This window comes from Thamnophis elegans, chromosome 2, assembly GCF_009769535.1.
Source record: "Thamnophis elegans isolate rThaEle1 chromosome 2, rThaEle1.pri, whole genome shotgun sequence".
Classification (NCBI taxonomy): Eukaryota; Metazoa; Chordata; class Lepidosauria; order Squamata; family Colubridae; genus Thamnophis; species Thamnophis elegans.
The window spans coordinates 11,051,717-11,078,868 of NC_045542.1; the positions used below are offsets into that span (position 1 = coordinate 11,051,717).

A 27,152-nucleotide genomic window follows, 5' to 3' on the forward strand; every position below is an offset into this window, starting at 1 on the left:
CTAATCTATGGGATCTTATAGGTCGTAGGGAGGTAATTGGCAGAAGGCGGTCTCTCAAGTATCCAGATCCACTGCCATGTAGGGCTTTATGGGTGATTAATAGCACCTTGAAGCGCATCCGGAGATCGACAGGTAGCCAGCGCAGCTCGCGGAGGATAGGTTTATGCGGGTGAATCGGGGGGCACCGCAATCACTCGCGCGGCTGCGTTCTGCACTAGCTGAAGTCGCCGGATGCTCCTCAAGGCAGCCCCATGTAGAGCACATTGCAGTATTCCAGCCTAGAGATCACAAGGGCCCGAGTGACTGTTGTGAGGGCCTCCCGGTCCAGGTAGGGTCGCAACTGGCGCACCAGGCTACCTGGGCGAATGCCCCCCTGGTCACAGCCGTTAAATGGTGGTCGAATGACAGCTGTGGATCCAGGAGGACTCCCAAGTTGCGAACCCTCTCTGAGGGGTGTAGAATTTGACCCCCCCCTGAGTGTTGGAATGTTTGCCAAATCTTTGGGAGGGAAACACAACAGCCACTCGGTCTTTTCTGGGTTGAGCACAAGCTTGTTAACCCTCATCCAGTCCATAACGGCCTCAAGACCCCGGCCCATCACGTCAACCGCTCATTGATTTGGCACGGGGCGGACAGATACAGTTGAGTATCGTCCGCATATTGATGGTATCTAATCCCGTGCCTGCGGATGATCTCTCCCAGCGGTTTCATGTAGATGTTGAATAGTAGGGGGGATAAGACCGAACCCTGCGGCACCCCATAATTTAGGGGCCTTGGGGACTCTCTCCCCTCCCACTAACACCGACTGCGACCTGTCCGAGAGGTAGGAGGAGAACCACCGTAGCACGGTGCCTCCCACTCCCACCTCCCGCAGTCGTCGCAGAAGGATACCATGGTCGATGGTATCGAAAGCCGCTGAGAGGTCAAGGAGGACCAGGATGGAGGGATGTCCTTCATCTCTGGCTCTCCAAAGATCATCCATCAATGCGACCAACGCGGTTTCTGTGCTGTAACCGGGTCTGAAGCCTGACTGGAAGGGTCTAGATAGTTTGCTTCCTCCAAGGACCGTTGGAGCTGGAAGGCCACCACCTTCTCAACAACCTTCCCCAAGAAGAGAATGCTTTTTAATCAGTCCAGACTCTCGTTGGCTGCAAGCCCAAAATAACAAAGGGATAAGCACTCTGGCAGCAAGTCCTACAAACCTAGGCCAATGCAAACAAGCTCTCACAGCAAACCAATTCTCCAAGTTGGCTTCTCTTAACCGTGAACGTTGACTTCTGCAAAAGGGTGTGGCACAAGCAGTCTCTTTTATAATCAGGAGAGGATCTTAATAAGCATCAGCTGAGCGTAATCATCTCGTATAATTGCGCAGCTGTTCTTGCCGCCGAGTAGCCCTTCGACGGCATGCATCCCGAAACAACTCACAAGTGTTTTCCGGATCACTCCCTCTGATCCAAGGCTCCGGTGCCACCTGGTGGCCAACCAGTCTTTCCTCGCCCTGCTCGGAGTCGGCACCCTGTCCAGAGTCCTCCACCTCCTCCAGGGCCGACTCATAAGACCCCTCGCTGTCGGAGTCTGGCGGCAGCTCCAATGGTTTCTGCTGGGCCACAACAGGAAACAATGTGTGAATGGATGGCAAATCATTTTGACAAGGTACCACATTGGCATTCTTTGATTATATGGCATCTTTTCTTGATCTAGCATGGCCCAGAAGTTTGAACCTATAGTATCCACTGGCCTCAGCTAGTAAATGGCCTGAGATTATGGCAGCTGGAGAAAGGCTGCTGTACAAGCTAAAAAGCAAGGGGTCCAGAATAGCCATAGAGGAATGTCACACCAAGCAAACCTGAAAACAATACTTCATTTTCAAGGGCAAAAAAAGAACAGATAAACACATTTTCAGAGATCCTGGACTCTATCCCCATCATCTACAGCCAGCACCGTCAGTGGGGAAAGCTACAATAAATCTTTCAATGACAATATAGACTCAGCAACAGAACTGCATGGGATCTGTTACCCTCTGCTCAAGGACATGCTTTCTGGATCTCTAATGTCTGGAAGATCAGGAAAACCATTTTTGGCATTTGGGCAGCCCTGTACTTTGGGTAAGAAATAAACACTCTGTTGAAATTACAGTGCAGCGTAAGAGGTTTATATAGAGCCCTTCCTTAAAGAAAAATGACTAGATACAATGCACAGCCATTAGAAATATCTTCCATGATTTCAAGACTATAGGCGTATATTTCCCCCAGCTAAGTCTCTTTCACCCCATCCATCTGTTCTTCTCAAGACATATCTGCATTACAATCAAACTGGTTCCATATTCGTTCTTTTTCCAAAAAAGCTACAGAACTGAACTTCCAGGAAAACCACACAATTGAAATTCAGCACAGGAACGAGTAGGTAGCACAGGTTTTGAACAGAGTTCTTGAGTCTCCACCCAATCTCCAATTCTCAGAATTATATTTAGGAGTGGGGGGGGGGGAGAAGAGCTGTGATAATTAAATGAGCATTGAACAGCATTCTGTAAACTGTTGTTTCTCTTCTTTTCCTACCCTATAATCTTTCTGCTTTAGCGAAAAAATAAAAACAACTAAAGAAAACTCCAGAAACATAGATGATGGAGTGACTGCTCTCAAGTCACAATGAATGGGAGCAGTGTCTGCAGCATGAAATCATAGCATCACAATCCAAGCCTATTTGAGTCTGAATAATCAGAATAATTGCAATGCTACAACTGCCATCCTGCCTGCTTTGGCCCTCCTATGGACATCACTGATTGGTGTCCGGGGTGGATGGGTGGCAGGATTCACATCACTGAGCACCTCCCAGGACCTGATCTATGGCAGAGGCTTATGGTCAGTTCCACTCTTATTGCTATAGGAGCAGAAGAAGCATCAATCTGACTTGCCTGGTTCTTTCTTTGCAGCAAAGAAAGTCGGGTGATCAGTGTAAGACTTTATCAGTTCCCAGACTGATAAAGATTTTGGAGGTTGCTGTAAGTTCTTCCACTACACGAAAGGACCAGCAAATTCACCGGTTCTCAGGCAAATGATATAGCAATAGCAATAGCAATAACAGTTAGACTTATATACCGCTTCATAGGGCTTTCAGCCCTCTCTAAGCGATTTACAGAGTCAGCATATTGCCCCACAGTCTGGGTCCTCATTTCACCCACCTCAGAAGGATGGAAGGCTGAGTCAACCTTGAGCCGGTGAGATTTGAACCGCCGAACTGCAGATAGCAGTCAGCTGAAGTGGCCTATAGTACTGCACTCTAACCACTGCGCCACCTCGGCTCTTATGACTCAATCAGTCAATTAATCAATGAATGAATCAATCAATGATGAATCAATCAATCAACCAATGAATCAATCAATCAATAGCAATAACACTGATACTTAGATTATATATACCGCTTCACAGCCCTCTCTAAGCGGTTTATAGAGTCAGCCTATTGCCCCCTACAATCTGGGTCATTTTACCGACCTCAGAAGGATGGAAAGCTGAGTCAACCTTGAGCCTGGTGAGATTCGATCTGCCAAATTACAGACAGTCAGCAGAATTAGTTTGCAGTACTGCGTTCTAACCATTGTCCCACCACGGCTCTTATGACTCAATCAGTCAATCAATCAATCAATCAATGAAAATCTGCATCTTAATGTATTGTGGCACTATATCAGAGGTGGGTTCCTACCAGTTTGCACCAGTTCGGTAGAACTGGTTCGTCAAATCTACCGAACCGGTTAGAAGAGTTCCACCAGTGGACCCGGAAAGCAGGCCACACCTACAGAAGAGGTTCCAAAAATTTTTGAAACCCACCACTGACACACCACACACACAAACACACCCCTACACACATAGACAGACTCACACAGAGAGAGAAAGAGAAAGAAAGGAAGAAAGAAAAAAAGAAAAAAAAAAAAGTGAGAGAGAGATGAAAGAAAAAAAAGAAAAGGGACAGAGAGACAAAAGGAAGGAGAGAGAGAGAGGAGAGAGAGAGAGAGAAAAAAAACACATGGCCGGAGAAAGCCACTCCCATCCGGTCACATGGGCAGCAAGCCACTCCCACAAAGGAGGCCACACCCACAGAGTAGGTTCAAAAAATTTTTGAAACCCATCACTGCACTAATGATTTTAGAAGAGAAAAGGATTTCTGATTATCCCTCCCCTCCCTTTCTTCTCAAGTAAATAGCAACTGACGAGGGGTAAACACACTCAGCCCATTGATTGAAGGCAAAACCATGGAACAGGGGCTGAAACCCTTTTAAATGTTTACTGACAACCTCCATCGCCATGGCTTATGATCTCGACTGCTGAAGCCCAACAACTTCTGCAAAGACTAACTCATCAGTCTATTCTGTCCTAGACAGAGGAGACAATATTCAAACAAGTCCTTTCTCTTTCAGGATAATTCCTGCAGCCGCAATTACTGCAATCTTTTTGGCTGTTTACTTTGATTTGGACCACATTGCTTGCAGCAGTGCCATAGCTGCTTTAAAAGGAGAGCTCCAGCTCCGGGGAGGAAAACACAATCCACAATCCACTCAAATACAAATACTGCATTTGGAAGAGGAAGCATGGATGAAATTCCTTGCAGTTCAAAAAAGGCACAATTTATATTTTTTTGCAACGTTGCAGGAGAAGTGCTCACACATCTTGATTCCAGGGGGGATTTCTTGGTTGCTGAGCACCCAGTGGAGGAACAATAAAAATGTCTTAGGCCAGCTTCAATACCAATCTTTATCGTTACAAAGAATCACCAAAACTTCCAGTCTGACTGGCTTCCTTTTGGTTACAAATCAATGTTCAATCTCTGTCCACCTTGAGGGTACAGCAGGAGGAGATCAAGTCAAAGGCAAGTTGGTAATTAGAAACTCTTTCCTTAATTTAGATGTTCGTCTCTTTCTACTTTGCAGACGTCAAAAAGGAGGGTGGGTTTTTGCAACGGACAGGAAACAAATATGACAACCAGCTGTAACATAAACACCATATATCCTTCCTCTCTGCATTCAAGGAGGATATATTTTGCTGGCACTGATTATAAATACGGATAGCATGATATTCATATAATCCCTAGGTACCAACTCATAGCACTTCCACTCCACTGGAAAGAAGATGCAGTAACCTTGCGTTGCAGACTCTCACACTACAGAGGTGGTAAGCAGAGAATGGGCTCAAATGGGAAAATTGGACTGACAGAATTCCCCATGTCCGGGATGGGGTGGAAGAAGGAGCTAGGGAAGATGATGTTTTTGATGCATTGAAAGTATGCCTGCCGGCCAGGCCTCTTCTTAAGAAAACCAAGAGAGTCAATAGCCCCATTCAATTTATTGCGGCAACATCACAAATAATGAAGATTGCAGCAATGGGTGTGAGTGTGTATGGATATGATTTGGTTTGTCAGTGTATGTTTCCCTTCTGCTGGATGCAGCACATCTCATATCCTTTCATAAAAAGGAACTTGCCTGCATCTGTACAGGAGAGAAATAACACCAGCCACAGTCATGGCATGACAACCACATTTTCATACCAGTTTGGCAACCACAAAGGGCTGCAGGAATACTTAGCTTTCAATGCCAGGTTAATCCACTAGAATCTGCTTGGATTAACCATCAGAAATCAAACTGCACTTGAAAGGTGTTTGAGTGAAGGCATCTTTTCATGACTGGGGATGATTCTGGGTTCTGCTGTGTTAATATAATTTAGCATGAGCTGTGTGCATCTATGACAAGGATATGAGATTTATGCTCTAGGACTGCTTATTTTGTGGCCTCCCATCCCAATGATCAAGCATTAGGTTTAGCGCTTCATGGGTTTAAGTTTGTATTAAACAAAGAAAAACAACAACACAAGTCTTACAAAAATACAGAAAATAAGCCAGAAAATCCTCTCTCTCTCTCACACACACACATACTTTTGCATCACTGCCCTGCCCTTCAAATACAAAATATGTTCCAATTTTCTTCAGTAGAAATATAGTAGAGGGCAAAGGAAAGAAAAAACGCAGGGAAGGTAGGGTGAATAAGGATCCTGAGAACAATAGCTGTGCTTTTGGGGATAAAAGCCCCACGCCTATGTGGCTGTTCCTTAGAGGAATTAGGGCCTGCTGAAATTTCTGAACCCAGGGGGAGATCTGAATAAAAGTCCCCAGAGTTTTATTCCTCCTCTCCCATCAGACACCAAGGCAGAGCTAGAAATGAAAATAAATTAGGCAAATGCTCTCAATTCATCTCATGTTTACTGGCTGAGGAATGTGGATTTTTTTGAGACTGAGTTTGTACTGCAAAATGCTTGTTTTAATATTAAACATAAATGAAATTGCTTAGAAATTTAAGATTAATCCATTGGCTTTTTTTGCAAAAAACAAAAAAACAAAAAAACCATTGGTATCTGCTATCCTTTAAAGATTATCCCTGCTGAGGACAATACTTGTAAAATATCCATATCAGCATCATCACAACTTTAGGATAGAAGAGCATGAATTTGGAAACCTAATAGTTTTCCTACAGAGTTCTGTCTTCATTTCTCTTTCTGTCCTCAGCTCTCTTTTGGATATATTCTAGAGTGTACGTACCATGGGGCAGAGATCTATTTCCTCCTTCTTTATAAAATGTTAAAAGTTCAAAAAACAACAAACAAACAAGCCCTGCTGAGTTCTACTGCTAAGCAAATGGCTAGAAGACTGCAGCATTACTCATTTGTGGTAGCAGAAAAAATACATAAATAAATCTATATTGAAGAAAACATTTACTACAATAAATCTCATTCTTGTCATGGCAATAGAAGGCTCTTCTGTTGGCAAATCTGCCCATTTCTCAAGCCTTCACTGCTTGTCACCTGCTCTTCCATCCCAGGACTCTGGATCTCTTCCAAAACCATCAGAATCACACCCTTCTCAAAGGCAAAGGAGTTAGGCAGCTATCATTCCTTCTTCAAAACCATGGACACAACTAAAGAGATAATACAGATTGAGTTACCGTTTCAGTATGAGCCGTGTTTCCCCAACACATGAAGGGACTGCTGAAAAGCCATCCATTTGGCTGACTTCACTAAAACCTTCTAAATTATTATTTTAAAAACCCTAACAGTTGGATTCCCCTTAATGAATTAAGCCAAAACCAAACACACTATGGCTTTGTGTGATTATAGACTGCAGCTGCAAAGCCTTCCAAATGGGTGTTTCTTGCGTAGCAAACCAGCATGAGCAAAAACCCCTCCTTTCCTGAAACATTAAATAGCTGCATCCAGAATGCCTTCATGTGTGTGTTCATGCAAAAAAAACAGCACACTCCTGCCGAGACTGTGAGTGAGGGGAATTGAACACGTGGAGAGCTGGGAAGTACTTTGAAACAGGATTCTGGAGGAAGTGGTTGCCTTCTGGGCTTCAATGACAAGGAGCTTTGTTTGTACCATTGCACACAGATGCCAAAATTATTATTATTATTATTAGTAGTAGTAGTAGTAGTAATAATAATAATATTATTTCACATTTACTATATATGGATGATTTGAAACTCTATGTAAAGTCAGAAATAGAAATCCGATCATTGACAAACACAGTCCAAGTATTCAGCACCGATATTTCAATGCAGTTTGGCATGGAAAAATGCGCCACTGTATCCATAAAAAGGGGCAAAATCACTGCATGTGAGGGAATTGAAATGCCCAATGGCCAACTAATTAAATGCAACGAAAATGAAGCCTACAAATATTTAGGCATTCTGCAGTTGGATAACATCAAGCACGGAGAAGTAAAAACTATTATCAGGCAAGAGTACACCAACAGAGTTAGGAAAATTTTGAAATCTAAATTGAATGGTGGAAAACAATCAAGGCCATAAATACCTGGGCAATACCAGTTATAAGATACACAGCTGGTATAGTTAACTGGACACAAGCTGATTTTGAAATTTTGGACCGAAAAATCAGGAAACTAATGACAATCCACTACAGTTTACATCCACGTGGTGATACTGATAGACTATATCTGCCCCGAAAATCAGGTGGCATAGAATTATTACAAGTGAAGCAAACAGTTTAAGAAGAAAAACATGAACTGGCTGATTATTTAAAGAAAGCCAAGAACATCTATTAATCGAAGTAAAGAACAAAAATCTACTGAAGGCCCAACAGACGAAACAAGAATACAGAAAAGATGTGATAAAATCAAGAATGGAGAGTTGGCAGAACAAAGCACTGCATGGCCAATTTCTCGAAAAATAAAAGATAAAGTGGACAGTGAACAAACTTGGTTATGGTTAACAACAGGTACATTAAAGAAAGAACCAGAGTCACTAATCCTGGCTGCGCAAGAACAAGCTATCCGCACAAATGCCATTAAGGCCAAATCGAAAAATCCTCTGATGATGCCAAATGCAGACTTTGCAAAGAAGCTGATGAAACTGTTGATCACAAACTCAGCTGCTGTAAAAAAACGCACAGACTGATTATAAATTGCGGCACAATTCAGTAGCGCAAATGATCCATTGGAATTTGTGCAAAAATTTTAATATTAAAACAGCAACAAACTGGTGGGAACATCAGCCTGAAAAAGTCACCGAAAATCAGATGGTCAAGATCTTGTGGGATTTCCATATACAAACGGACAAAATACTGGCGCATATACACCAGACATCACACTGGTTGAGAAAAACAAGGTTACAATCATAAACATTGCAATACCAGATGATAGCAGGGTCGCCGAGAAGGAACATGAAAAATAGCAAAATACCAGGACTTAAAAATTGAAATTCAACGACTATGGCACAAACCAGCAGTGGTAATTCCAGTGGTAATTGGCACACTGGGTGCTATTCCAAAAGCACTGGAATTATATTTAAAACAGTTAAAATTGACAAAATCACCATCAGTCAAATGCAAAGGCTGCACTGCTTGGATCTGCATGCATATTACGAAAATACGTTACGACGTCCTAGGCCCCTGGGTGGGGCCCGACTAGTAACCAATGCCAAATCCGGCGAAACAACTGGCCGCTGTGATACAATTGTATAATAATAATATTTCGCATTTACTATATATGGATGATTTGAAACTCTATGTAAAGTCAGAAAGAAATCCAATCATTGACAAACACAGTCCGAGTATTCAGCACCGATATTTCAATGCAGTTTGGCATGGAAAAATGCGCCACTGTATCCATAAAAAGGGGCAAAATCACTGCATGTGAGGGAATTGAAATGCCCAATGGCCAACTAATTAAATGCAACAAAAATGAAGCCTACAAATACTTAGGCATTCTGCAGTTGGATAACATCAAGCACGGAGAAGTAAAAACTATTATCAGGCAAGTACACCAACAGAGTTAGGAAAATTTTGAAATCTAAATTGAATGGTGGAATACAATCAAGGCCATAAACCTGGGCAATACCAGTTATAAGATACACAGCTGGTATAGTTAACTGGACACAAGCTGATTTTGAAATTTTGGACTGAAAAACCAGGAAACTAATGACAATCCACTACAGTTTACATCCACGTGGTGATACTGATAGACTATATCTGCCCTGAAAATCAGGTGGCATAGAATTATTACAAGTGAAGCAAACAGTTTAAGAAGAAAAACATGAACTGGCTGATTATTTAAAAGAAAGCCAAGAACATCTATTAATCGAAGTAAAGAACAAAAATCTACTGAAGGCCCAACAGACGAAACAAGAATACAGAAAAGATGTGATAAAATAAAATGGAGAGTTGGCAGAACAAAGCACTGCATGGCCAATTTCTCGAAAAAATAAAAGATAAAGTGGACAGTGAACAAACTTGGTTATGGTTAACAACAGGTACATTAAAGAAAGAACCAGAGTCACTAATCCTGGCTGCGCAAACAAGCTATCCCACAAATGCCATTAAGGCCAAAATCGAAAAATCCTCTGATGATGCCAAATGCAGACTTTGCAAAGAAGCTGATGAAACTGTTGATCACATACTCAGCTGCTGTAAAAAAATCGCGCAGACTGATTATAAATTGCTGCACAATTCAGTAGCACAAATGATCCATGGGATTTGTGCAAAATTATAATATTAAAACAGCAACAAACTGGTGGGAACATCAGCCTGAAAAAGTCACCGAAAATCAGATGGTCAAGATCTTGTGGGATTTTCGCATACAAACGGACAAAATACTGGCGCATAATACACCAGACAACACACTGGTTGAGAAAAACAAGGTCACAATCATAGACATTGCAATACCAGGTGATAGTAGGGTCTGAGAAGGAACGTGAAAAAATCGCAAAATACCAGGACTTAAAAATCGAAATTCAACGACTATGGCACAAACCAGCAGTGGTAATTCCAGTGGTAATCGGCACACTGGGTGCTATTCCAAAAGCACTGGAATTACATTTAAAACAGTTAAAAATTGACAAAATCACCATCAGTCAAATGCAAAATGCCGCACTGCTTGGATCTGCACGCATGTTACGAAAATACGCTACGACGTCCTAGGCCCCTGGGTGGGGCCCGACTAGTAACCAATGCCAAATTGGTGAAACAACTGGCTGCTGTGATACAATTGTATAATAATAATAATAATAATAATCATCATATCATCATCATCATCATCATCATCACCACCACCACTACCACCCAGAACAACATTCCCCAACTGGTGCCCTCTCAGTGTACTGGGCTGCAGTCTCACTCCTTAGCCTGCAGCCGTAGGCTGTAGTGGCTGGCTGAAGTGGGAATAATCTTCCTACAAAGGTGGAGTGCACCGACTGGGGATCTCAAATGCATCAAAGGTCTCCTGAGCCAAGCAAATGATCGATCTCAGGGTGTTTTAAGTTTGCAAAACCCTTTTTCAAGAGAAAAATGCTTGCCAAAGCAAGTAGATGAGAACTGACTGCATTGAATACAAGGAAATTTCTGTAGCAAGTTTTGAATGGGGGGAATGAAGATATTGGCTGCACTTCTATTTCCCTTGGATGATATCCCACATTAGTTTCCCAGCCACTGCTGTCTATCCACCTACTTGAAAAGCATCGCCTGAAGTTAGTATGGCCTGTCCAGTCTGGCCAAGGGGAAGCTCTTCAAAAGCCACAATAAAAGGGGCCTCTTTTCATAGAAACGGATTTTGTTCTGTCCGCTGGATTTCCAATTCAGCATGCAACAAAATGAACAATTTGCAAATTTTCACTCTCAACTGTAGTTGAGGAAGAACCCTTTGTATACGCTCCTACTCTAAGCACAAGGTGTTCCTAATGGCATGAGTGTAACAATGATTTGGAGATCTTGGTGCCAAAGTCTAAAGTGGCTCAAAGAAAGCTATGGATTAGGAACGTCAGAATAAAAGGCTACACTAAGGCTACAGTTCTATTCACCCTCACTACCTAAAACAGAGTTGGAGATCAGTGGTTCAGTTTACATGCCATGCAATGCCATTATTTGCTTAATCATGGTTTATTAAACAAATCACAATTGATGGATTTGCACCATGCTAAGCCACAAAGAAGCAACCATAATATGGCTTAGCTAAAATTCAATGTATGGGTTGTAAACCACGTGTTTTTGATTTAGTGTGCTAGGCAAACAAAGCCAATGCTTGGACCAATAAATCACTAGGCACTGAAACAGCAAAATTCATTCCAGCAGTAGAATGAGAATAATCCTATGAGAGAAGAAGGAGGGGCTCTGCAGATTGGGCAAAACATGGAGGCCTCCTTAGGCCAAACCTGGCTCCATCTCAGAGATAAAGTCCATGTTCTACTGCAAGTGAGAAATCTCTGCTGAAGGAATCTCAAAGAAACCCTGAAAATTCAGGATCAGCATGAATTATTGGTTTGGCTTTTGGCAAGGCAGCTACTTATGTAGAAATTGGGAGCCCTCCACAGCCTGGCAGTCAACTGAAACAGCATTTACAGAACGATGGGGTTAGTGATTCAGCAACCACTGGTCCTCTGGTTAGCCAAAGGCCAGTAGAAAGCAAATTAAACTCTGTTTTCTGGTCATGTTGGCAACCGCCAGCCTTCATTTCACTCCCAACCTCAAAGTCCTGATATTTACTTACATTTACCCCACATACTTATGATTCTGCTTTTCCATCCACTAACCTTATCATCTCGCCTACATATTAAGTCTATTCAGTGGCAGCTCCTTACTACGAAATTCTGTCTTTCTAAACAGAAGGTGCCAAGGTTTCTTCAACCCTATGCAGGGCAATATATGTGTCATAATTCTGTGGAGGTACAATGAGGTTCTTGCAGAGGAGGTTCCTGAGAATTTCAGTTTTCATTATAAAAGAGGCAAGTTCCTAATCGTTATGGTTATAAGCCTGGTAATCTCAGGAGTCATGGTGAAAGAGCCATAAGCAACAGCAAAATCATGTCAAGTAAAAATCACCAGCTTTGGTGCAAATATTGCATTTCTTTAATATATATATATATATATACACATATATATACATATATACATATATATATATATATATATATATATATATATATATATATATATATATATCACACATAAGGTGGGTTCCTACCAGTTCACCTATTCGGTAGAACCGGTTCGTCAAATCTAACGAACCGGTTAGAAGAGATTCCACCAGTGGACCCGAAAGCAGGCCACCTACAGAAGAGGTTCCAAATTTTTGAAACCACCCACTGGTCCTTGGATATGATTATTCTACACTATCATACTCATATTTAATAAAACTCAGTGCCTCTGTGAAAGGTAAGGATGACTACTACGTTTGTGGTGGCAATCAGAACATTCCGGTGTTTAAGTTATTTTAACGCAAACCAAAGTGCCTTTTGAAAACAAGTTACATCCTATTCTTATGCATACCAGTGCTGTGTGTGAGGTAATTTAAGGTGGTTCCTGACAAGTGTCGTCGCCATCTTCATATCCGGTCACATGGGCAGCAAGCCACTCCCATCCAGTCACATGGCGGCAAGCCACTCCCACAAAGGAGGCCACACCCACAGAGTAGGTTGAACAAATTTTGAAACCCACCACTGATCACACAACTGCACTTCGTTCTGCAGCTTTGGGGTTCTTTGTATCCATGTCTGCCCTCAACAGATGCAAATGGCTGTAGCTACTGAATACTGAGAAAACAGAACCTCAGAAACAGTCTAGTCAGTGCTCTCACATGCCCAGTTACAAGGGTTGAAGGTGGCAAGACAAAAGTTGTATATCAAGAACCCCATGGATGTTCCGTCAGCATCCAAGTATGAGAATAGGCAACATCAATTCCATCCCATTGATAGGGGTGGAAATAGACAGAGGGCCTAAACGCTGGAACTAAGCTAGAAATAGGGCTAGATTCCTAGATTCTGCAGTAGCTGTTCTTCACATTTAAAAAAAAGGTTTTTTTGCATCTACAATAAAAACTGATCTGAGCCTCCTCCTCAAATTGTTTGCTCACTGTATTGGCATTCCTAGAGAGAGATTTATTCCATGCCTAGCTGAAGCTTTGACATGAGCACTTGAAATAGGTTTAATGGATGAGACAAAAAATACTCCATTTCAAAACTAATTTATACATTTCATTCCTGCAAGGTGTCCCAGATCTAAAACTGGAAATCTTAAACAATGTTTTAATGCTTAAGTGCAGGCTGATCTTGGACCAATGAGGAATTCACAAGGTTTTAATCTAATGCTGCCAATTTGAGGGCAGGGCAGCTGGCTTTTCCTTACCTTTTTAAGATGCCTTGTGCACTATTTCATAACTGCAATTGAATTCAGGCTTTCCAAAATCCAAGCATCTACCATCTTTTTAACCTCACCAGTATTTGCTTCTGAATTTTAAGTTTAAAAAATGTGAAAAGAGAACCAGAGCCAATCACCCCCTTCCACCGAACTGAAGCAAGGAAAGAATCTACAATCGCTTGAGTGTGAATGATTTTGAAATAACCCACCCGTTCCCTTTTTGAGGTAGAGATAGCCATAGCAATAGCAGTTAGACTTATATACCGCTTCATAGGGCTTTCAGCCCTCTCTAAGCGGTTTACAGAGTCAGCATATTGCCCCCAACAACAATCCGGGTCCTCATTTTACCCACCTTGGAAGGATGGAAGGCTGAGCCAACCCTGAGCCGGTGAATTTGAACAGCCGAACTGCAGACCTGCAGTCAGCTGAAGTAGCCTGCAGTGCTGCATTTAACCACTGCGCCACCTCGGCTCTGGTCATATCAGTAGAGAGCTGGTCATATCAGTGGAGCTCAATGGGAAAGCAGCCAGTAGCTCTTCTTCATCCTCCTAATAATTCTTTACCCCTTAATTTAGCCCCCTTCCCTCATTTTCCAGCCAAATTTCCATCCACAAAGGGTCCATTCCTGCAGGCCACGATTTAACAGAATTAGTTTCAGTGGCAGGCAGTTCTCTCCTCTCTCTGTGGTCCTACTATAATAATTCAATCCTACGTAGGCTCCTTCACTGCCTGGAAATTTATTTATTTCTTTCCCCTCCCTTTGGTTACACATTAAGTGACTTAGCCCATAAAGAGAAATTACTCAGCAACAACAATAAGAGCCCAGAATTGCTGATCTGGCTGCATCCAGGCTGGGAAACCCAGCACTGGCATTGCCCCTGCAGAAGTGGACAAATAGCCAAAGATGCCTTTGAAAACACCTGGGGGTGGTGGGAAGAGTGAGGGGAAGGGGACATTTGAACTAAATTAAACAATCTTCTTTTTTGATGCTAAGATAAAACTATGTCGAATAGAAAGAGCAGACGGATGTACCTTGAGCCTTTCTCTGGGTTCATCTTGGTGCCACCCATTCTGTGGCAAGGCACCCCCCCCCCCACTTATACAAGAGGCTGCAAGCACCCCAGGGCTATTTTTAATTTGGGCTTTTCTGCATGAAGGATGGTGTCCTGTTAGCTGAGTATGCGGGAAGATTGAGGGCTAGGAAACCGAGGGGAAGGAAAGCTGTCAGGAAATTGCTGTTAAGAATCAAGAAGTCCATGGGCAGAACATTGGCGGAAAAGAGACAAACTGTACTGGGAACAGAAAGAAGAAGGGACAGGGGAGGGGAGGAAAAACATGGCAGAAAGGGAAGAATGTACACCTATTCTTCCTCAGGGGCAAGACAAGCTAGATGCTCTTGGCAGACTGGCACAGAAAGAATACTGAATAACCAAGGACATTATTTTATCCTATTGTCCAGAGGTCAGGTTGGAGAATGGAGAGCTGGAGAAAAAGCTTCAACCCAGGCCCTGGGGACAAAAATGGCAGCAAGCAACAGCAAGAGTACTCTGGAGACTGTGATCCAGCCAGCCTCCCTCCAATCAGCCTAACTCCAAATGCGTTAAGACTACCATCCCCGTCCTTCCAGGCAATGCATGGCCTTGCTAGGGAGGCCCCTGAACTGCCCTTATTAGAGCCTGAGGGGTCTCCTGCACTTTCAAAAACTGCAAAAAAAAAAGTCTATGAGGTGGTAACAGCAGCAATTCTGACCTAGCAAGGCAACCTAGAGAGAGTCAATGTCACAGATGGATCTAAATTAAGTGTTGCAATAAGCTTGATGGCTTGATATCAGAGGTAGGTTCCTACCAGTTCGCACCTATTCGGTAGAACCGGTTTCGTCAAATCTAACGAACCGGTTAGAAGAGGTTCCACCAGTGGACCCGGAAAGCAGGCCACACCTACAGAAGAGGTTCCAAAATTGTTTGAAACCCACCACTGGTCTCTGGATATGATTACTGTATATACTCGAGTATAAGCCTAGTTTTTCAGCCCACTTTTTGGGCTGAAAAAAAGCCCGCCTCGGCTTATACTCGAGTCAGTGAAAAATGTGCCCGAAATGGAGGAGAAAAAGGGGCGGGGCCATGCCGCTGGGTGACACTCGTGAATGGCCCAGTGCCCCTGTGAGTTTCCCCTCCCTCTGTGTCAGTTTGCCGCGCAGCGCGCACCGCACCATCCCCCCTCCTCACGTTCTAATGTAATGCAGGGCTGTCTTACGATTCCCCTTCCTCCCCCTCCTGCCGCTCTGCAACGATGTCCCACCTCCTCCTTGTTATGGCAAGCACCACATAGCGATGTCCCACCTCCTCTGGTAACAGTGATCCAATGATAGGAATCACTGTGCCGTGTGTCATAGGAGGCGGGACATCGCTCCCAGCGCTGCACGGGACATCATCATCACAGCGGGACATCAGCATCATGAGGTGAGTGAAGTATTTCATTGAATACACCGCTAGTTTACTGTTTTTCTTTGAAATAAATATTCAAAAACATTATTGGTATCTATTTTTATTTTGAAATTTACCGGTAGCTGCTGCATTTCCCACCCTAGGCTTATACTCGAGTCAATAACGTTTCCAGTTTTTTGTGGTAAAATTAGGTGCCTCGCTTATATTCGGGTCGGCCTATACTCGAGTATATACGTTATTCTACACTATCATGCTCCTATTTATAAAACTCAGTGCCTCTGTGAAAGGTAAGGATGACTACTGCGTTTGTGGCGCAATCAGAACATTGCGTGTGTTGAGTTGTTTTAAGGCAAAACCAAAGATGCCTTTTAAAAAAACAACTTACATCCTATTCTTATGCCTGCCAGTGCTGTGTGTGAGGTAATTTAAGGTGGTTCTGACAAGTGTCGTCGGCATCTTCATATCCGGGTCACATGGACGGCAAGCCACTCCCATCCGGTCACATGGGCGGCAAGCCACTCCCACAAAGGAGGCCACACCCACAGAGTAGGTTCGAACAAGTTTTGAAACCCACCACTGCTTGATATGATTCACTGGATCCATTAAGCATCCTGAAAAGTAATTCACTCTATTCCCATTTACAGGTGGAGAATAGAAATGACAAGATAGGGCCTTGTTCGTTTTTGCCCCCCAAATGGGTCTCTCCAGCTACCTCAGGAGCTCAGTTCCACAATATTCCTGCCTGGGTGACTAAACTCCTGGGCCAAAGACCTCCTGAGGAATGGCTAGCGTGACCTAATATTACACACTAGCCCACACCAGAGCCACCAAGGTAGACCCACGGCAAGATGAGCAGAAAATAAATTTAATAATAAAAAATGTAAATTCCTTCTAGAAAACACACCCAAGCTAATATTTGGCAACAGTGAGCATTCTTGATTTGTTATTTATATGACAAACCCCCCCCAGTGGTGGGTTTCAAAAATTGTTGGAACCTACTCTGTGGTGTGGCCTCCTTTGTGGGAGTGGCTTGCCACCCATGTGACCGGTTATAAAATTATGAATTAGTACTTAGGTCGGTCCAAGTAGCTATTCAGAAACGCTGGCATTGAAGCATGCAAGTCTTAAAGCTGTCAAGTTACAAGATCCTTGCACCCCTAACCCTTTAGAAAAAAAAACTAGGGTTCTTCAAACCTGACAGCTTTAAGACTTATGGACTTCAACTCCCAGAATTCCTCCTCCAGTCACATTGGCTCAGGAACTCTGGCATTAAAGCATGCAAGTCTTAAAGCTATCAAGTTACAAGACCCTTGCCAGTGGTGGGTTTCAAAAAACTTTGGAACCTCTTCTGTAGGTGTGGCCTGCTTTCCGGTCCACTGGTGGAACCTCTTCTAACCGGTTCGGTAGATTTGACGAACCGGTTCTACCGAATAGGTGCGAACTGGTAGGAACCCACCTCTGCCCACCCCCCTAGAAAAATAAATTCTATCCAAACTCCTACCATCCTTGGGGCTCTCAGCAAAGAGCTTTTCCCACCCAGGAAAGCAGGAGTCCTAGAATCTCACGGGGTGGGAGGAAAAAGCTGTGCCTCTGCCAAGCTGAAAAGAGCTGCAGAGCCACTGGGATCACTCTGGTGATTAACGGTGAGCCTGGCTTAATATTCTGCTGCTTAAAGTATCAAAGGCTGGTCCATGCGTACCGGCAGAAAAGGAAAGAGCTGTGTCGAGGGCTGCAAGGGAGTACTCCATGAGGAGAAGAGGGACTTTATTCTGGGCAGAGATGGTTACCAAATAGGATGCCAGGAGATCTCACGTCCTGGCCCAGTTCCTGAGGGGAGAGCAGCTCAGATGCCTCGGTGCTCCTTTATGTGGAAACCGAGGCTTTCACTGACGTCTTCAGGGCTGGGAACTGGGAGGGGGGTATGCCTGCCGACAGCGGGTGTCTCTCTGGCACAAGTGCGAGCAAGTTATTAAAACTTAATTGAGCAGGATGGGAACAGGGCAGATAATTAAGCTCCCCAATAATGGAACCATCAGATTTCAGGAGAGAAGGGTGGGATGAGAAGCAGGGCTTTGCGGCCTGGTTGAGAATAGGAAAGGAGTTGGGAATTATGGCTGGGATTTATTGGGAAGGGTAATTCTCAACAGAGCCTAGTAGAGACTGGGAAGGAAGGGAGCCAAGAGTTCTTGCTAGCTCAGCTGCTGACACTGGGGAAATGTTATAGCAACCAGTGGACTCTCATTAAGTTTAGACACAGCAGAGAAAGCGGATTCTTTTCATTCAAACTAGTCATCACCTGTTCGTAGCTCCTCTCTTCCTTCTCCTCTTTGCCAGACTACCAACGGTCCTGAACCTAAAGGATAGGCCTTCAGTCCCAAACTGGCCCACTTCCAACATATACTAAATGGATGCTCCATTTGCCCTGGTCTGGAGACACAATCTACCCTTTCATGATTCAAAAACTGTCAGGAAATTGCCATATGGATACATTCTGAGGTGGGGAAGAGCATGCACCACAGCTTCCTTTTACCATAATAATTTCTTCTATCCTAAAACCCTGTTGTGTTTCTGGCCAACCCATCATTGCACTGAACTACCAGCCCCACATTCAGAGTATGGAAAAATGAAAGCGATCTTTAACAAATCCATCCCCCGGATTTTCAGCTTCAGCAACACCAATTCCATTTGGTAAGATAATAATTTTCTGATCTCTGAGAAGTGGATCATTTCCTTCCTTTCTTCCTCCTTCCATCCCTCTCTTATTCCCTTCATCAGAATCAAGGCAAATATGCCTAGTAAATGACACTAATTCCTTATCTAGCCTTTTTTCTTTCTCCTGGCTGTTTATTTTCAACCAGAGTCCTAGTATCTGATTCAAGAGCAGCACTTACATTTTGGTCTCTCTCTCTCTCTCTAGTCAAAATCTCTTTCTCTTATCCTTTGCTGGTGGAGATTCATAGGCAAATGTCAAGAGGATTTAGGATATTTGGTCAGACAGACTGAGAATGGCTTCCAGGGAGGCTTGAAGCCTGAGAGCCCTCTTGGAAATTAGTAGTTGGTCAAAGGATTATTCTGGACAACTTTGAAAATACTCCCAGTATATCTGACCAGGTTCTCCAAATCTCCTTGACGTTTGCCTGTGGCTCTCCAGGACTCACTCCTTTCTAACTGCCCTTTCTCTTATCCCTGGACCAACTCCATAGAACTGTTGTTAGGGCAAAATGGAGGTAATTCCAGATGTTACTACCCTTGGAGAATCTTACAGGGAGAATGAGAATTAAAAATAAAACTAGTCTCGCACAGTCTCAACTCACATTCATAAGTTTTCCCAGATGAAAGCCGATGGATTATAAAAACTCCCCGACTTTGATGCTACACTGAATTCTTGTGGCAGCCTGAATGCTCCCAGTAAGGATAAAACAAAACAGGTACAAAAATAGATGCCAGAAGTAATGATTCATTGGAATACAGGAAAGCCTTTGTTAATAATAAACCTAGTAGCATCGCTTCGCCTTAGGTTTCCTGCAGACTTCCAAAAAGCCCTTGATCTACACCACCCTGAATCTTTCAAAATAGCCACCAACATCTTGCTATTGCTCACAGAACCCCCTTTAATTCTCTTTTACTGGTGATGCCTCAATTTCTCTTACATTGTAAATAAACCTTTGAGAGAAGGAACTTGTCTTTTCTAATGGTAATTATATAAGATACATCAATAATGACATGATTTTAACAACTTAGTAATAATTTGATTTAACCTCTTAATTCTAAAAATGATCATACGGTACTAACCCCATCGTGGAATGTGAACCGGTGGAAAGCCCAGAAATGAACTGGAACTAAAATTTTATAGAGACCTCGAGACACTAGATCTTCTTATCCTGTTCTAATGTAACACACGGCACCCCAGTTGAATACAGAGGAAAAAAGAATCAATCAGGTTGATTGAGGAAAATAAATCTCTGAAGCCAGCTGACATTCTGAAACACCAGGTCCCCAGTCCCAATGTTAAAAATCCAGCCGGCAAGTATGCATGCATAAGCGCACCCAAAATCACTTTTTTTATTTCCGGAAAGTGCGTATAGTTCTAGAATGCATACATATCCCCCCAAATGTGGTAGTTTAAAAAGGAAGATCGGTGCTTTTGCACAGCAGCCAGAGCTATGATTACAAGTCAGCGCATTGTGTATAGAATAGTGAAATGGAGGAAATGCTATATTTGAAAGAATAGGCTAAAGTTTTCATCCATAACAGATACAAAAATGGTGCTTCTAATTTTTGAGGGAAAAGATCCACATATTTATACATCTTTCCTTATCCCTTCCTTCCTTCTTTCCTTCCTCCCTTCCCTCCCTCCTTCTCCCATTGCCCTTTTAATTTGCAACTCCCACTTATTTGACCTCAATAGGCCCTATCTCAATTTCTCTTGGTTCTCATAACGGGTGCCGTCCTCCTCACCTTTCCCCAAGAAAAAGACACTTTTTTTTGGCAGTATCTCCTTGAAGATAATGCCGCATTGATCTCAGGATCATCTAAAGGTGAGGACGCAGGTTCTCTCTTTCATTTGGCAGAGCCACCTTTTTGCCACCACTTTATAAGAGTGTCTGGGGGAAGAGCTATCTGGACCCATTGGTAGATGACATAACTTCCAAACTAACGTAGTGACCTGCATGGACTTAATGCTTACCCATCTCCTAATGATTTGGCTCTTATCTCTACTCTGGGAACTGACCAGCTCTTATTCCCACAGCTCATTATCTGACGACAGCCTGGACTTGGATACATTAATTACAAGAAAGTCCAGTTGCCTTTAGATATCAACCTGGTATCAGCTTCCAAAAGAAGTGTAATTGGAGGTTTTTTTTCCTATTTGAGCAGGGAGAAGAATGAGATAAATAGCGTAGAGCTGAGACCTTACGGCCATGTCTGAAAGTGGGAACTCACCCAAGTGTGGTCATGGTGACAATAGTGTACCAGAAGGCAGCAGGGATGCTGGTGAAGTTGGTCTCCGTTGTGCTCTTCTCAGCATAGAACATAACAGTAGCAAAGATGATGATAGCCATGGTGAGGGAGAAGAGAAGGAAGCCCAACTCAGAGGCACAGCTCTTAAGAGTATAGCCCAGGATCCTTAGGCCCTGTGAGTGACGTGAGAACTTGAAGATGCGGAAGACACGGAAGACTCTCAGGGTCACAAAGGCCCCAGAGACGTTTTCATTTTCTGGCATCACCAGCCCAATATAATAAGGCATGATGGCCACAACATCAATGATACTCATCACACTTTTCATGAACTTAAATCGACTTGGGGCAGCAAAAAGCCGCATGAAATACTCAAAGGTGAAGATGAGGACACAAGCTGTGTCCATGCAGAAGAAAGCTTTGGGGAAACGATCTCCACAGGACATGCTTCTCTTCTGCCCAGGAGGTGGCCGGCATGGGATTGTCTCCACCACATTGGCAATAACTGAAACGGCAATGAAGAAACCAGTCACATAGTAGAAGACCAAAGCCATGGTACTGGTGTGGGGGTTCTCAAACGCTCTCCAGAGCTGTTGGCGGAATGTGCTATCTGGCGGCAAGCCAGTGTCCGTGGCATTCTCAGCTTCTTCATCTTCAGCCAGGCGCTCCGCGTTCTCCTTCTTACGATCTCGGTATTCCTCCAAGCAGCAGTCACCAATGAGCTCTGGGATGATTCCATAAAAGGACAGCTCTTCATCAAAGGCCTGTATGCACTCCTGGCGGGGGTAATGGAGCCTGCCAGTACGATAGAAGTTGAGAATGTGCCGAAACATCTCTGGGTCACGATCAAAGAAATATTCCTTGCTGTCTTCGTCAAAAAAGAATTCCTTCTCGGAACTGCCTAACAAAGTATCTGGATAACGTCAAGGGTATTCTTCCATGTTTGGAAACGTTTTCCACTAACGTTGACCATTAGCATTTCATCATGGCGGTGTTTATTGTCCAGAGGAGGTTTGGGCATAGGCTTTTTGGCCAGTGGGAGCCAGCCCACAGCTGCTGCCCGGGCAAAGGGCAGCCAGGTTGCCACTCCTGCAGCCATACTGTATAAGCTGTATCACCATCAAAACCTCTATGGCGCTGAGACTCTTGGTTAAATAGGGGCTGTCGAGTAGAAAGACGCCTGAAAGAATTCCCCAGCTAGTTACTTTGGTCAGTTGCAACCATAAGTCAACGACTTAGAGGGTCTCAGTAGGAATGTAGCCATCTGGATTAGTTCTGTCTAAAATATCCAAGCACAACAAAGTATCCCAAAAAATGATGCTTTTTCCTCCTGTGCGAAAATATCCAAGCTGTTTCAGTGGTTGTTAACAAATCTGGATGCATTGGAGAACTTGCTGCCAAACAGCATTCCAGCTCTGTATTCAGATCAAGATGCTCTGTTATCAATAATGGTGGAATCAGAAAGTGATAATGCAGCTGACAGGGGTCTTCTCCATAGTTTGTGCCTGGTGATAGATTAATTAGACCATTTGGCCCTGTGCAGATTGAACATAATGGACACTCCTCTCTGGAAACCTGCAATGAATTAGATTGTTCTTCTGTCCTTTTGTCTTTTGATCCTTTCTTCCTGTTGGCAGAGAAAATGGATGGCAGGATACCAACATGGGATGGGGAGGTAGGAGCAAGGGGCTCAGTTGATATCTTCACCTTTAGGGAGGACACACATTGCTATAGAAGGTGCCGGGGGGGGGGGGAGAGAGAGAGAGAGAGAGAGAAATAAAAAACAACAAACTATGAGAAAGAAATAACTGCATGCAATTAGATTATGGCATTTGCAGTGAATGCAGCAGTTCTTAAGTTATTGAACTAGTCCTGCTTCGAAAACTAGAACCCCAAAATACTACATGAGAAATATGGTTTAATTAAGTGCTAATCCTAAGAGGCACTGGTTTGGGATCCAGTCTTTTGACTGGGTTTTTGGAAGAGAAACCAAGAAGCCGGTCAAGGGAATGAGATCCACAATTGCACACCATGGAAACCAGCCTTTAGGTAACTATGTAAATCCTTCTCCTGAGCTAGAATAACATCTAGGAATCTAGAGCTCAAATGACTAGAGGAGCCAACAGGACTTATTTCATATTGTAAGAGTCAAAAGGCAGAAAAGTAGGATGTCTCTTCATAATGCTGTGTCCAAGATGTGGCATGAGGGTGCTTTGTCAAAGATTTGGCAGAGGCAAGGGAACACTTGTCATCTCTCTGTACCTACTAGGGTGTGAAAACTGCTGTTTCTCAGGGGCAAGCTAGCAACAGCCCCAGAGAAGGGAGGATTGGGGGGAGAAAAGAGCATTTCTCAGGGAACACCCGCAGGATCCAAACAAACTTTCCCATTTAGTTGTGCCAAGAGTTCCCACCTCTAACTGGAAGCTAGACTCAAACTACAACATGCGTCTACATCTTTATAAACAGTTTGAATTAAAAAAAAAAACCCCAACAAATTAAGGTGCAGGCAGGGGGACACTGGAAGGAGAGGGATGGGAATCAAGAAAAGAACATGACAAGACTTGGGACAAGAGGAAAAGGAAGAATAAGGCAAGTTTGAAAATGGGGGAAAAAAAACCTAGATCCTTGTGGGAAGGAAAGGAGGAAAGAAGGAAGGAAGGAAGGAAGGAAGGAAGGAAGGAAGGAAGGAAGGAAGGAAGGAAGGAAGGAAGGGCAAATTTAGAGAAGGCAGTGATCCTTGATGGAATGGTGGCAACTCGGAGTAAAGCATCAAATCTAAGATGCTGAAGGCGTGAAGAAGCCCAACCTAACTGGTATGTGGAGTAATTGGGGAGGGTTGCGGGTGGGGTGGGGAGGCTAACGCAAGGCTCTTACCCCGGAGACTGTCCGAGAAGCAGGCAGTAGCCTGACCACCGCAAACCCCGGTGTGTGGTAATGGGATTCGGGTCAGGAGGTGCCGAGCCGCCCCCGAGGACGCAAGCGACAAGGCTCCGGTTGCCCTCGGCGGTGCCGATCCTCATCGCTCCCTTCGGCTCGCCCGTCTGACTGTGCCGCGCTCCCACCCTCCGGGCGCCGCGTGTGTGTGTGTGTGTGCGCGCGTGTGTGTTTGTGTATCTGAGAGTGTGTGCGCGAGTGTGGGTGAGCTGCATTCGGCAGGGAGGGGGCAGAGCGAGCGGTTGGCAGCAGCGAGTGGCTGCATCGCAGGCGGCGGAGGCGCGCACCCCAGGCAAAGCTCGGGCCGGCCGGGGACCAGCAGGAGCAGGGAAGGGAAGACGCAGCCTGGGGAGGGGGGGCGGCAAGAGGCTGGAAAGACGAAGGCGGGTGGAAAGGAATGGGATGAATGGCCCGGAATGGAGGGAAGAATAGGAACAGGCATAGACGGAGGAGTTCAACAGGAGAATAAAGCAAAAAAAAAAAAAAAAAAGCCAGGATGGATATCGAGGAGAAGCTGGCGTTGAGAGAGAAAAAAGACCAGAAAAAGAAGCTTGCTGCGATCGTGTAGGAAATAAAACAAAATAAAATAAACTGGACATCTTAAGAGTGCATCGAGGGAGACCGGAATGAGTGTAAGAACTGGTTAGGACAGTGTTTCTCAACCTTGGCAACTTGAAGATGTCCGGACTTCAACTCCCAGAATTCCCCAGCCAGCGAATGCTGGCTGGGGAATTCTGGGAGTTGAAGTCCGGACATCTTCAAGTTGCCAAGGTTGAGAAACACTGGGTTACAAACTAGAGATGGGCAGCTGCAGGAGACAGGAAAGGGCGGGGGGGGGAGCTGGAGAAGTGCCCGATCAACAGATAGCACCTTCAAGCCACAGAAAAGTGCTTAGAGACCGGATGGCGGAAGGAGGCAGAAGGCCGGCATGGGCTAACAAGCAGGGCTGAAAGAAGCCTGGAGATCTGGCAAGCAGAAAGGACGCCCGGGGCCCCTTCAAACGCCTTGAGGAATCAGGCACCCCGTCCACTACCGAGGGACTCCCCCACGCGTCCTTCTCTTTCCCTACCCGCCTTTCCCCTTTCGCTTCTGCAGGAAGCCGTTTAGAGACCCGGGCCGTACATTCCCTTTTCCGACCGCAGCTGAGAGATCTTGGGCTGCTGTGCGCCAATGCTGCCCGCCTTAACGTTGATGAGCCTGCCTAGGAATTTCAAATTTGGTGCCATGCAGGGTAAGTACAAAGAGGAGGAGGAGGATCAGGGAAAGAGAGGACATAATCGCTACAGGGCGGGAGGGGCGAGCGTCTCTCAATGAATGCGGGCTGCCGCTCCTCCTTCCCATCACGCACGGAATCATCTCGGGCTCCTCCTCACAGCGCCCCCTCTGGAGATCCCGGGGAGCGTTGCTTGCCGGGTGCGCCGACCCTCTGAGCCCCCAGCTCTCTTGTAGAGCGCACCCCAGTCTGGCTGTTGGGTTCATACAGATTCCGCAAAATCGAAACGGGGTGACAAGAGCCCAAGAGGGAATGTTCTCCCTCTTAAGACTGATACCCTCCCCCCCCAAAAAAAACCCCTTCCCTGGGGAATGCTGGGAAAGGCTAGGTGTGTTTCAATATCCAAATTTCTTTTCTGGTATGGGAACAAAAGTACCAGTAAGGCCTAAACTGGCACAAATCAGGGACCTTCATGGTATTGGACCTGCGTACTTGAGGGACCGCCTGCTGCCAATTACCTCCACTAGACCGATTAGATCCCACAGATTAGGCCTCCTCCGAATTCCATCCGCCGGCCAGTGTCAACTGGCGACTGCCCGGAGGAGAGCCTTCTCTGTGGCTGCTCCGACCCTCTGGAACGAACTCCCCGTGGAGATTCGAACCCTCACCACCCTCCAGGCCTTCCGCAAAGCCCTTAAAACCTGGCTGTTCCAACAGGCCTGGGGCTAAAGAATTGTTGCCCCCCTCCCTGGTCTCGAATCGGTATGACTGTTGTGTTTTAATTATGCATTGTTTCTTATGTCGTTTTAAATTCTTTGTTTGTATCCCCCTTCCCTGGTTGAGTTGTGAGCCACCCTGAGTCCCCTTCGGGGGAAAAAGGGCAGCATATAAATAAAATCAACATTCAACATTCAAAATCAACTCTACATTTGTTTAAGTTCTTGATCCTGAATGATCAAGAATGAAATGAATGTTGAGAGGGTTTTTTTTTTAAATTTCTCTTCATCTGAACTAATACATACAGGCCTGGAGATTAACAATAAGTACAGAACACAGAGAAGGCAATTTTTTTTTATTAAGTTAATGTCAGGGTTGTTGTGGTGTTTTTATGATTTCTAACTTTTGCTGTTTTATTGATTTTTTTTTGTTTTTAATTGATATATGTTTCTCTGAGTGCCTCTTGGCAGAAACAGTTACTTGCAAGTGCAATAAATCAATGATATCTCTTCATCAATCTACATCATGCGGTATAAAATAGCAAAATAAAAAATAAAAAATAACCAAACAACTCTTGCAGTCAAGCAGTTGCAACTTTTACCACTCTCAGTTCTTCACGCTCTTTGACTAGGATGGACTCTCATTCCCCCCCCCCCCCATCACTTCTGAAGCCAACCCAACACACCCAATATGAAGATCATCATCTTCTCCTCCTGCTTAGTTCTCTGTGCTTGATAATGGCAAGCCTGTAACATAAATGAAAGGGAGAATTATTGCTTTATCTGCATGATAGGAAACGTGCTCTATTTATCGCAGGAATTCCTAGCAGGGCAACCATGGGCTATAAGATGCACGTAGAAATCTTTTTTTTGCATTGCAACATAAAAATGTTATAATGCAAAGGTGGCCTATAGCAAACCATCAGCATCATCTTTATTCTGAGGATTTCCCCGGGGCCCCACATGGGCCTCTTAAACTTTCATAGAATTAAAATGAAAGCTACAAGTATCCCAAACCATAGTTTGGAAAGTTGTTCATGTGGCAAGAAAATGGACAATATGAAGAAGTAGAAGGGGAAAGTCCTGCAAAAGTGTATGTGTGGGTGTGGAGGTGGGGGAGTAGAAGGGGCAGATGAGTAGGATGCTTTGTAGTCTATTTCGTTCCCTGGACAAAATCAGTGGCAAACTCCCTAGCAACTCTTTTGTTACC

At 44.3% G+C, this 27,152-nt stretch overlaps 1 protein-coding gene across 1 annotated transcript in view; it reads right to left on the reverse strand.

Annotated features, from left to right (window-relative positions):
- The window catches only part of KCND1 (potassium voltage-gated channel subfamily D member 1), a 65,152-nt gene extending 42,974 nt beyond the window's left edge, over positions 1–22,178 (reverse strand). Inside the window, 2 exon segments of the mRNA XM_032211694.1 lie at positions 21,065–22,001; positions 22,004–22,178. Coding sequence (XP_032067585.1) covers positions 21,065–22,001; positions 22,004–22,178 — 1,112 coding nt within the window.
- Positions 22,179–27,152: the final 4,974 nt, after the last annotated feature.